General features: G+C 42.9%; 1 protein-coding gene across 1 annotated transcript; it reads left to right on the top strand.

Moving 5' to 3' along the window:
- Positions 1–887: 887 nt before the first annotated feature.
- LOC100286733 (Intracellular hyaluronan-binding protein 4) lies at positions 888–6,880 on the top strand. Its single transcript, NM_001146673.1, is given in 8 exon segments — positions 888–1,289; positions 1,821–1,941; positions 4,532–4,678; positions 4,803–4,874; positions 5,548–5,625; positions 5,872–6,052; positions 6,172–6,357; positions 6,575–6,880. Coding segments are annotated over 8 exon segments (1,110 nt in total). The 5' UTR covers positions 888–1,030; the 3' UTR covers positions 6,641–6,880.
- The last annotated feature ends 6,386 nt before the right edge of the window (positions 6,881–13,266 follow it).

Raw genomic sequence — 13,266 nt, forward strand, 5'->3', positions numbered from 1 at the left:
GGAGCTACCACTTGAGTATCTGGTCAATGTAATGGATAATCTGTGAGTTGGACAATTTTTATCCCCATAATAATTAATAGGCTTTATATAGTTATTTTCTACCAACTGAGGTACTCAAAGCACTTTACATAGTAGGGTGAAATTCACCTCATTCAATGTGTAGTACCCACCTGAGTGATGCACAGCAACCATTTTTGTGCCAGAACACATCAGCTGGAGAGGTGATATATGCTAATGATTAAGGTAGCCATTATGGAATGGGGTCAGGTTGGGAATTTAGCCATGACACCAGGGATAACTCCCCTACTCTTACGATAAATGCCATGAGATTTTTAATGACCACAGAGATCTGGGACACCCATTGAACATCCCATCTGAAAGACAGCACCTTACACAGGGCAATGACCCCTTCACTGCCCTGGGATCTCTTTGGGGAAGAGTGCCCCCTACTGGCCCTTCAACACCATTTCCTGCAGTATCTGGTCTCCTATCCAGGGACTGACCCTGCTTAGCCTCAGAGGTAAGCCAGCAGTGGGATGCAGGGTGGCATGATGCAGGGTGGCATGCTGCAACACACTTTGAATGGCGGTGACCAACCTCTTGACAAAAGTGATCGAATGCGCCCATTGATTGTTTGGAGACAGCTTGTGTCAATTAAATAACAGCTATGAAATTTATACCTGCAGAAAACCTAATTGATCATGATAGAAATAAGTGCCAAAAAACCCTACCCAAAAGCATGCCTTTACGCTATGATGACGTTAACGTGGTGTGTTTCTTTAACACCTCATGAATAATATTGTAATATTATGGGGCGGGGTTGTATATAAATGATCCGCCATTTTGGACATACCGCATGCTCAAATGCTGTAGCCTGCCAGGTTCGAACTTAATGCAGGGGATGTTCATAATTTAATCACAGGTCAATATGTTTGTTCTTGAATCATTCGGTTCGTAAAAAACGTCATTAGCTTTAGCATTGTATGTAACCCAGGTTTTCTTCCAGCTGATTTTGAAAAACAGTCTCAACATGAAGGGTATAGTTGAAGATCCCACCGAAAGTGCTGGTTTTGGGTGCGCCGTGACAAACCGTTTTGGTCAGCTTTTAGACGACGAGGCCGACCCTTTCGATATTATTCGCCAGGCGCAGGTGGAAAAACAGAAGAAAAAGGATGAGCTAAAAAGAACTGATACATCATCCAAACCTGTCAAGAAGGAGTCTCAAAAGGACAAGAGAACTCCCTTGAATGCTGTGGAAGGCAACCATTCACAGGCAAAAATTGTACAGGGTAAGTCAATGCAATGGGTGTAGGCCTAGCTAGCTAATGTTGACGTGAAGATGGGCAGTATTGACGGCACGTGTCAGGTGCATTTAAGGTGTAACGTTAGTTATCTAAAACAATTCCGGCGTGTCAAACTTGCATAATTGACACTAATGATAATGAACTATTCCTGTACATGTGTTATGGAATTCCACGTTATTATGCACATGTTGTTCGTGGTCTGGCTGGCGTAGTAACTAACTTAACTACCTTGTTAGCTAACTAACTAGATTTCTAACTAGCCAACTTCAGTGCATCATGGGGGTTGTGCTAGGTAGTTAACTTTATATTTCCACTGGAACTTTCGCGGAGTTGTTAGCATGGTATAGCTTGTAAGCTAGTTCTAACTATATCAATCACATGCTAGCTAACAAGCTATCTAGTTAGGTTTAGCTAGGAATCTACAGTTGATGGCCTTTTTGAAGTGGCCAGTTTGGGGGGGGGGGGCGGTGGTGTGTGGGGTGATTGCATAATTTCTCGTCATTTATTTATGTGAAGGTCAGAAATATCCTCCTCGTGGTGCACCTGGCCAGGTGGAGGAGAGGGGGGAGAGACGAGTTGCCTTCCGGGATCGGAGGCAGAACGACAGTGAGGCTCCACTAGGATACTCAATTGAAAGGTAGTTAGTTATTATACACTATAGAGGTGGGAATTTTCTGGTTTGACCGATTGAATATGACATTGATTGCTTTTACACAGGCAGCCCAACCCCGAAAAAGACAGGATGATTAAAGGGCAAGTGTTATTTTCCAGAAGATCAATGGAAATAGTCCCATTCTGATCATTTTACACTGCCTGTGTGAACAGCCATAGGCTATTCAAGTATTAACATCTGCTATTTCCTTCAGTTTTCTTTCTATGCTGACCCCACTTTGCAGAGCTGAGAACTGGATAGTGGTATGCATGTTCACTCCAACTGGCCAACCAGTGCCTTCGGTGGAGCCATCATGCTCCTTACTAGGGGTGTGCTGAACTCTTCATACTTGTAATCCTATCCGTTTCACACTTGATAGGCAACTCGGAATTGTCTTTACTTGTGTTCGAAAAACCAAGAATTGCAGTAAAGCCTGTACTAAAGTGCTTCTGTTCCTTCACTCATTCACACATTGCTCACGATCTCGACATCTGAAATGCAGATGACTTACTTTCATAGTTCTGATTATCAACAAAATGGGTTCATAAATGATGCATGGCTGGCTACTGCTGCCTGCATTTATTCCAGATGTTCTCGCCCTAGTAGCCTAGGCTACATTGTTTTACTTTCGAGAGGAGCAAAATTTCTCTCCCAACATGTAGCCTATGCTACAACATTTGTGCAATCAAAATTAACTATTTAAATGTGTAATTTTATCTTCTAATGATCTGTCGTTTGGAGAACATGTCGGAGAAATAATCATGGTAAGGGAGACTCGCGTGTCTGGTGAATTTAGTTTCCGGACAAAGTACTAAACAAACTGCTACAACATGGCCTCAGCAAATCTGAAAATATAAACAGATCGATAGCTGGAATAATGCCTCGCTACTGATTTTGTTTGGAGACGGAAGGGAGAGTTGTGAGTGAAAGTGGGAGATGGTGCGAGTCCAGGACAAGAAGAGATGTTTGTTCTAATCAATCATGGCAGCAGGCAGCACCCTGCCGGTGTCTTTACTGACAGCTGAATCAGCCAGTTGGGGTTAAGTATTCTGTACGGTTTGAGTGACATGAGAAATGCTACCTTTTTAGCAACTTTCTCAGATTACAGATAATGACATAACATCGTTGTATCCGGCAAACTCCTCATATCCCTAACGATTCTCCTTTTGTCTCTGTACTTGGCACACCCCTACTCCTTACCCCAAAACTTTAATTAATATCTCAGGTGTTTCTTTGATTAATAAACTTAACACAACTGGAATGCATTAGACTGGCTATTTGAGCCAAGTGTCTATTTCCTTAATGCACTCAGCTTTTGCTCATTTGCGTAGTTGACTGTTTAATTCCAACATAATACATTTTTTCATTTCCTGCACTGTTTATCACGTTTCTTATGCCTCTATAAAAAAATTAACTTCCCTTGACTGAATAATTAGTCTTTGACTGTGCATCTTCGTCCATTTTTACTTTCACCAGTAGAGGGCGACGGCCTAATTTCTCTAGTGTTCTCTACTCCTGAAGTTGACTGTTTGTGTGCTTGACATTTAGCTAGCACTTCTCAGCTGTTAGCAGCCAATGGCTAGCAGTTTCTTACTGGCGATTACTGAATTATTTAATTTAACAAATTAAACAAAGGTGCAATATGCCAAGATCGCTCCACCATTTCCTGGTTGCTAAAATTCTAATAGTACACTTAAACAAGCAGTGCGGAGTGACTCATTGTACCATCTAAACCGCTCTAAAATGTGTTTTCAGTAACAAAAATATTCTATTTTTAGTTTGAAGCATGCCTCAAGTGTAGGGCTGGGCAATATATTGTGAAAACCGGTACAGATTGTTTACAATAGTCTAAAGGTATTTTTATACAGTGATAAATTACCAAGTGGGTCAACTTCACTGTCAGTTTTGTTCTAGTTTGGTTGAGAATAAAACCATACTGGAGAAAGCCTACTAAAACCACGTAGAATTCATTTTTTACCTTTCTAGGCTCATGCACAACTCCTAAAACATATTTAGAACTTCAGAAACAAAATGCTGCCATGCCATGAAATTCGCCAAAATATCATCGCACCGTATTTTTTTTATCGCTCTACCCAAGTGTCAAGTCTGGAGCGTGATGTCGCAATCTCTGCTGGTCGGCTACTGCATAGCAACCTAGCTATGCCAAAAGCCTTTGTAAATTACAATCGCCAGAATGGCCAAACAAAAACGTTTTTCCATAGCGCTGACATCATCCATGTATTCCTATCATCTACTGGTTTTAATGTCTATGGTTTGAAGCTGGTGCACAAAACCGAAAGTAAGATGCAAAAACAACTTAAGAACGGGAAGCTCGAAATAGAACAGATATAGCACAGAACAGCTGCGTAGACTTGTTTTCAATGAGAATGAGATCAGTAATTTGTATTTCTGTGAGAATTTGGTCAGGTCGCCCAGTAAGTTATATGGCAGCTTTAACCTGTAAACAAGGTAACCTCTTTCATGGTAACCTCTTTTAAACAATCTATTTAGAAACGGTTGATTATTTGCTGAAATGTGTACCTTGCCCCCCCCCCCCAAAAAAAAAAAAAAACAGGCCTGTGGATCAGGGTGAGCGTGCCGCAAGGGGCCGAGGTGGTGGCCGTGGAAGAGGAATGCGCGGCAACAGCAACTTCAGATCCACAGATGGCTTTGACCAGAGAGGCAAAAGGGAGTTTGAGCGCCACAGTGGCAGCGATAGAACGTAAGAACAATACTTATCACATTGCTTTTAAATCAAGTTTGTCTGTTTCACAATGCATCTGAGTGTTGTACTTGGATTATGAGAAAATAGTTTAGGTTGACATTTAAACTTTTGCCTGTTGCAGTGGTGTCAGGCCAGAGGAGAAGCGAGGGGGCAGTGGTCCACGTAACTGGGGATCCATGAGGGACCACATGAGGTGAGTACGCACATTAGGACTCTAAATGTGAGACATTTAACTGTGCCTCAGTGTTTGAGTAGCTATAGGTGTACTCTGCTGTCCTAGTTTGGACTATTAGGAGTAGCCTCAAACCCAGGCTTCTCACATTCTGTTCCAATGCCTTGAAGTCTTCCTCAGGAAGACTATAAAAAGGGGTATAGTCTAGGTGAAAACCAGTCAAATATTTTGCATTGATCCAAACAGGTTTCTGACTGGCAACAAGCTAGCTAGTGAAGGTAGCGCTGCATAGGCTACTAAAACATTGTCCAACACTGTTGGAAAAGACTGGGACACAACAACGAAACAAAGCTCAAACAAGAAAATGCCCCTCCTGATGGGCAATATCATTTCTACTCGCACCCAATCAAATGTGAGTGTTAAAAGCCAGTGCTCTCATTCAAATGTACAATCCCGTACGGAAGTTGTTCAGACTTCAAATAGTTGTCAACAAGATGAGATTTGGATGGAACTAGCCAAGCTGTGGCTTGTCTCTTGAAAAAATATTAAAATGAGAGCCAATATATTCCTTTGGGTCTCATTGAGGTGGGTCTCAACCAATGTGATGGCATGTCTTGGCATGTCTTCATCAGCACTTTCATATGAATTGTCTTGAATGGTTGTTACTGTAGTTATACTGTTTATGCTATTTTAGTGCTGCCGCTGATGGGGCTCCCACTGAGGGAGGGGATGGAGATGAGGTGGCGGATTCCGCAGAGACTGGAGCAAATCGGTGAGAGAGCCAAGTGACTGACCAGCGCAGCAATGTTAATCAGACCACACAGTGAGACAGTGCAAATAATATACATGTGTAGCTTACTACTTTATGCAAATCCTTTACGATACTCACTTCATATTCTGGTCTATACATACCCTGAACTCGGACGTTATCATTTTAAATGCTCACATTTACTCTAGTTATAGAATGAGTGTCAGGTTTAGATTTCCATCCCCATAGTAATCTGTTGATTCTCTGCAGTGCCTCGGAGACTGAAGGCGAGGGGGAAACAGTGGTGGAGGTTTCCGTGGAGATGTCTCTGGACGAGTGGAAAGCCCTACAGGAACAAAACCGGCCCAAGAAGGAGTTCAACCTGCGCAAGGCTGATACCATTGTGCCCTCTGACTCTGTGGTCATCCACAAGTCCAAGAAACAGGTTGAGGTGAGGATTTGCACAAATGCTGCAAAAACAGGATGCTTAATATCACTGCTTGTTTCTTTTGGGCCTCATTGCATTACAGCAAACTGAGTTATATGGTGCTCGTTTCTCTTGATCAACAGGAGGAGGTTGAGGAGGATGACGCTGCAGCCCTCCGTCGCCCCGCCAATGACATCACAGCCAAGCTGAAGATTGACTTTGGCAGTCTGGGACGACCCTCACGGGGGACCAGAGGAGGAGGAAGGGGTGGACGAGGTGGCCCAGCCACACGGCCAGAGACCATTTCTCCCCAGAAGCCTCCTGAGAAGGTATGTCTGGACTGAATGGGTCCTGTTAGATATACATCAGGTGTTTGAAACCATTGCCAAAGGCAGCAAGGATGGTGGGCAGGTTCAGTTCGACCTGTTGCCTTTCTGCCTGTCTCATTCAGTTGAGTCGCACTGCAATAGGCCTTTGGGCAGCATATTCCTTACCCATGTGTTGATACACAGGTATCCCATAAGTTGACTGATTGATTCTCCCTAGGCCCGATTCCAGCAGGGACAGGCCCCAAACCCTGACGACCCAGAAGACTTTCCTGCCCTTGCCTAAAGGAAGCGGACCAGAGCCCAGTCTACAGGTGGCCCTTCACCTGTACTGTGCCTTAGTGGATTTGGCTGCACTTCCCAAGAGGAGCAGGAAATAAACTGGTTATGCTCGTATCTATCCCAAAGGACTGTATATATCAGAGTTCCTATCTGCTCTGTATAGTTCAGATGAATAGCCTTTCATTCTAATGGGAAATATGAATACTTGACCTGTTTATAAAAAAAATAAATACTGTTGACATTGACATATGACTTAAGATACTATTTGTTCAACCACAAGTGTAAACTGACAGTGGTAGACCCCTTGGTTTCTCCAGTGACGTCTTATTAAAGCACATGGATTGCTTTATTGAATAGCCATTTGTGCCAATGCCTAGACAAGTGTGCCTTTCAGTCAGCACCAAGGGGGTGTATCAAGACTGTTCTTTGAGTCATTACAAGCCATCTCAGATCCACCTCACACCAAACAACCCATCTAAATAAGAAACAAATGTTTAAACAGCATGGAATACTTCACAGTACATGATTAGTTTGGTGTTCATCTTTATTGTATGATATCTTTGACAGGTTTTTATAAAGGATTTCTCTGGAAATGTAACCTTCATGAATTTCCATTCTGTGTGAGTCGTGTCCAGGACAGAGTGCCTCTACCCTACTAGTAATGAACTAGAATGCATGAGAACTATTCTTGTTGTCAAAGGCCTACTGGCGGTGCCACAGCCAGCTTTCCCCTGTGGCACAATCCCATGTTCGCTAAGCTGAGGTCACTTAATGCCATTTTATTGAATGTGCAATTTAATTTGGTGTTTTAATGAATGTAGGGTAACTGTCCCCTAATGAGGAGATTCGGTTGTAAGTTAAGTGTTTGTGGCCTTACTGTGCTTTTGAACAATTCGAATCTGTTCAGGGAACAACTCAATGGTTTGCTCATTTTAGCTATTCATTGACTGTGACCTGTCTGATTTCTTGGAAGGAAATCAACCGGTAGTCTACATAAGGTCTGCTTCTTGGTGGTCATCTTGATGCCTAACACAGTCCCCTGGGCCTCTGACTATTGGGTGATGGATTGGAGAGAACCAATCGCCATGCTGGCGGATGGCCAGTTCCTCTGTTAGAGGATTTGAGATCCAAATCAGCTGTATACACTGATGTCTCTGACCTTGGCTACAAACACCATTAAATTAATTGGTGTACGGTATAATAGTCTCACATGTGGACTCATCAATCAACTGAGGTTTATGGGAAATGGTTTTAATCACAAGTTAACAAAGCAAATCAACAGTATCTCATCGACATGAACGGCACAACTAAAGCTGATTTGCATGTAGATCTTCTGGAACTGAGTCATTTGAGGGAAATATAACTGGTTTGGAGCAAATGCAAGACTCATGTCTACTTTTCTTCCTGGAGGGCTCATTGTATTGATTAGCAGGAAATGGCTGCCATCCTGGGGGCTTTAGAGGGGTTGATATTTCATCTTAAGAAAATCAAAACAAGCCTCTTAAATCAACCCTATGGGGCGTGGAGCCCCATTACTCCCTGTTAAGGATGTGAGGGAAGTGTTTTCTTTTTCTCACAGGAGAGAGCGCATGAGTCTGCTGTTCATCTGCCAACAAAGCCGTCTGGTTATTTACAAGGAATTTGTAAATGCACAAGTTAACATAAGTCAAATGGCACTAAACATTTTAATTTTTTTGTTCATGTTAAGGTAGCAATTCAATTAATCATAATGGATCGTGCTCAGACTCATGTACATGTCACAAAGGGAGGTGGTGGAGAATGAGTGTGAATAAATGACCCACTAGGCTGGTTACAGTGCACAAAGACCACAGTAAGGTTATTTTTCTTGGCTTTATCCTGTACTCTGATTATATCAGTTTGTTTAGGAAATGAGTGTTTGTGTGGAGAAAGCCTTCTACTCTAATGGAGAGCATGTTACTGCCCTGCCAAGTTAGGACCTTGGGCCAGAAGATGAAGAGCAACATTTTGCTCTCTGAATAATGTCTAATAAGATCTTCAAAGTGCTCAGATGGTAAAATCAATAGGCCCACTAAATCTGAATGTTGCCATGGCCACATAGCTGCTATACAGAGGATAACAATAGCAAACCTAGGCTTAGGAATATTGAGCTCACGTGTATGTTTATTTTCAGTAACAAAGATGAAACAATGATTAAGTCTACAAACTAACATTGCCAATATTTTACCCAATACAAGATAAGCAGTAATGCTTATTTTGAAATCAAATTCACTTCAAAAGGAGCAGGGCCTCAGTTAAAATGTAAGCTCACTGCTGCTGGTTCTGTTCCTTGCTAAATCTAAAAGCCTTATCCTTGATAGTCACTTGATACCCCCTCTTGAGTCTTTGAAGGGGTTATTTTTCTTTTGCTCTTGTTTAAATAGCATTAGCCAAATAATCCCGGTGACTGTTTAGCACAGTGCATGTTTATTTTAAGAGCCCTCATCTCACTGACTAGTTTTATATGGACAGGCAGAAGTACACCTAAAAACTACCAACAGAGCTAAACCAGACTTGTGTAGGTAAACAGTTTTGAGTTGTCGTACGTAAAGAGACAGTACAGTACAGAGCTATAGACACAATTGAAGACAGTTTGACCTCAGCAGAGAGCCCAGTACCAACAGAGTATCCCAGCCTAGAGGGTTATTTCCTGGCTGGCCTGCCAGGTGTTCTATTAGTGAGGTAAACGTGGAACCGTGATCCGTGAGCACACCGGCAGTCTGCCTGTCTCCAAGGAAACAATTAGGACTCTGTCTTCATGGAGTGGCATCACCACCCTTACCTTCAGCAGAGAAATATCTCACACATTCACAATGTCAGGGAGTATTTAGCCTGGTTGGCCTTGTGTAAGTGCACTTGTGAACATTTCTTTTGTTTTATGTTTTGCACACGCAGAGGCTAGCAGTTGTGTGTGTGTGTGTTCCTGCGCCTCGGATAGACAATTGTCTCCTCTGGTTCATCAGTATCTGTTGGTTTCTTCACGGCCAGAATCTACCATCAGTTTTTAAAAGAGGCCTTTGTTGCCTAGAGAGGTCACACTGGGTAGCTCTCGTTCTCTCTATTTCTCGCTCTCCTTCCCTCCATCATTTCTCCATCTCCATTGTGGGATGTGTGTCAAGGTTACCCTTCACTGCAGGTGTATGTGAGCCTCAAAGAACCTGTTATATTGATTTAGACTTAAGGGCTGATGCTGTCAGCAGCCTTGAATCCTGAGGAACAGATAGCGGAGAAGAGATTCTTGAATTAATCCATATTTCTACTGTTTATTTAACTGGCAATATATACAGTATTTAGGTTTGAGGGAATTATGGAGGTCTTGAGTCATACATTTATGATGAATCAATATGGATATCTCAGTTTAAACCGTACTTCATATACAGTAACTGCTGTTTATATGCACCTGTGCAATAGAGTAATTTCAAGAGTCCTCCGTAATGAACAGATGCCTTCAAGGAAGATATCAACACCACTAACAGGTGTCAGAGATGTAGAGATCTTCATTTGGGCTGATGGGAACCTGGCATAACACCACAGACACTGTAAACATATTAAGCTAATTTGTTTGCTTCAATGGCACAGAGACATTTTTAACAGTTTATTACAATTATCAGAGGAGAGGATACAGCACTACTGAAATTTACTGAACCCCCCCCCCTTCCATGTAAGCATTTTCAGAACACATACAGTCTAGTCTTTCAATTGAAAAAATAAACTGGACAGTGGGGCATTGCCAAACTATATTATTTGATCTGAGAGGCTGCTCTGTGTGCAGAGCCACCTAGATAATTCTGTTTTTACCAATGGTTATGCAGTCCATCAGGGCAGGTCGTGCTGATCTATAGATCACAGTGGGACACAATGGCTCTCAGCACCAAGATGAGTGGGAAAGGCTGCCTCCTGGTGTTCCTGAAATGAGAGATGCAAAGTGCTCTCGTCGTGAAATGAAAGCAAAACCGGAGGCACCTTAGCAGGATCTACATGCCTGTTGACCCAGGGAGAATGGGATGGGAATGTCAAAACAATATTGTCTCTATGTATTCCAGATGGAAATAATATGGGTAACAATAGGGCAGGGGCAGGCAAATAGATTCAGCTGTGGGACGACGATGGTCGGAGTGATGGTCGGGGGGCCAGAACGTCATAATAATAATTTGTACATGCAAGTTGACCACCACTAACCCCAATAAGAGATTGTATTTGAAAATAGCAATCATTTCATACTTGATTGTATGTATGTCTCTTTTCTTCAGGGTATGGCTAAGGCACATGTGATTGGACAATGTGTGTGTGAGAGTGAAGAGGGTGTCACAGACTTGCAGAGAGAAGGGAGGCCTGCGGTTAATAATCAGTAATGAATTTTAATTATGGAGAAGTCTGGCTGCCCGGAGCATGATCCACTCCAGTGACTTGTCTGACTCCTTCAGCTCTCCTCCTCCTCCCCCTGGTTAACCTGGGAGCTCACGAGGTCAGGTGAAGTACCATTCCTCAGCCTGAGCATCGACACAGTGACAGGATGAAACACAAGACGCTGCTGCTCATCTCAGCTCAGCTCTCATGCTACTGATTTGACGATGTAATCAACCCGACAGCCCTCTGCCTAAAGATAAACAACAGGTTCTTCAATCTGCATTAGTCAATGGCAAATTAGGTTTACACACACACACACACACACACACACACACACACACACACAACAGGCATATCCATCACATCTTAACTGAAAACCATGGTAATGGTGTCTATTGATTTTTTTTTTCTTCCCTGGACCAGTCAAGCATGTAGAGAGAATGAAATTACCTTCACTCTCGAGGTTGTCAGGAAAATGTTACATCAGGAAAAGGCCTTTATTGTGTATGTGGCAAATACATTCATTTACATTCAACAACATTCTTGCCTATTAACATCTTTCATCAAGTCAGCAATTTCTCAGTGCCATTTTTCTCTCATTAACACCGCTTGATAATAGGCCTATACAACCTCCTCAAAACGGTAACAGTCACTCTCAGCCAAAGAGATACAGTACAGTGGGTCAGCTCAGCTCTCCTCCCCTCCCAGACTATGACAGGCATGCGGCTATACTATAGTGGTGTATAAAATCCGACCCAGGGCAGAGTGTGTTGGGCCCTGCCTGCTGTGTGCGTCTACATCCCCCCCTCTGCTCTGCTCCCACTGAGCCGGCGGCTCTGAATCAGTAAACACAATGCCGCCTTTAATTAGCCCTCCGTTTCTAATTGATTAAAATTCCCTGTGGCGCAATTATGCTGCCATCGCATAGACATGCTCCTCTCTCTCTCTCTCTCTCTCTCTCTTGCTCTCTCTCTCTTGCTCTCTCTCCCTCTCTCTCTCTCTTGCTCTCTCTCTCTCTTGCTCTCTCGCTCTCTCGCTCTCTCTATTTCAGCGAGTCATACTGAGACAGGGTAGTGTGTCAGAGTAGACAGACTGTTTTGGACCACTGCCAGCTATCGTGACTAGCACAGAGGCACAAGATACTTTACCACATGGGTTGGCAGGGTGAAAGGAAACGGGCATAGCTTGGCTAATCTGCCCACCTTCTGCTGTGCTGTGCTTGCCTGAGCACTGTGAAATCATGGGTGTTAAATGGCCACCTCATCATAATTCTGTGTGGGATGCATCTCTCAGCAGTGGTACAGCAGCTATGAGGTCCGTATTATTGGGAGAGAACAGGCCCATGATGAGAAGCCATTCCACCCCATTGAAATAACACTCAGACAAATTACTCCAGGAACACGACTACAGGCTACACCCTCATCACAGAGTAATTTCTCCCTGAGTGGCAATAATGCACCATCATGCACACAGACACCTCATGAATTTCAATGAGGACACAATCACATCCGACTTTTAAACAATGGCTGAGGAGGACATTTGATGAATGGGAGTTTCTTTGTCTGTGTGCTGCTTTTACTGTTTGGTTGGTGGTGACATTTCCAACCACAGTTGGACTGTGGAGGTTAAAACCCGGAGATGCACCTGAGCAAAATCAGCATCACATATACAATGTCACAGCTCAAAAACACCCTGTTCACTCATCCATTGACTTGTTTTCATTGAGTCGGGCTTTTCAGCTCATCGAGGAAATCTAGCTGTTTTCCATCTCCTGTGTATTGAGGAACCAAGGCCATATTTAGATACATGTATTGTGAGGCAATATGTCCACTGTATTAGCATGCTGCAGCAATGAAGATTCCACGTCTGAATTATTATGCATGTTTGAATTATTATGACATTGAGTTTATATATATTTTGTTGAGTACATGAATCCAAATATTATTGATGTGTAAGAAGAATGATTCCATGCACCTGGTTACCAGGTTTGAATGACTAGGAACCCATTAATGAAAACAATAGTTGTAGGATACAGTTACTGTATGTCATCTACAGATACAGAACATTTATTTGACCTGTATGACCTTTGTTTGAGGTCAGGACCAGGAGGACTATAATCTCTTTATCAATCTCTAGTCACAGACGCAGCTGTGCTGCACCTATCCCAGCACGCTTCACTCTGGCTATCAGGCCAAAACCAACTGATTCTGCACGTACTCAGGAATGACTCAGACACAGTTTGACATTTGGCATATGGAGAACATA

The sequence above is a fragment of the Salmo salar genome, chromosome ssa01 (assembly GCF_905237065.1).
Source record: "Salmo salar chromosome ssa01, Ssal_v3.1, whole genome shotgun sequence".
NCBI classification, from domain to species: domain Eukaryota; kingdom Metazoa; phylum Chordata; class Actinopteri; order Salmoniformes; family Salmonidae; genus Salmo; species Salmo salar.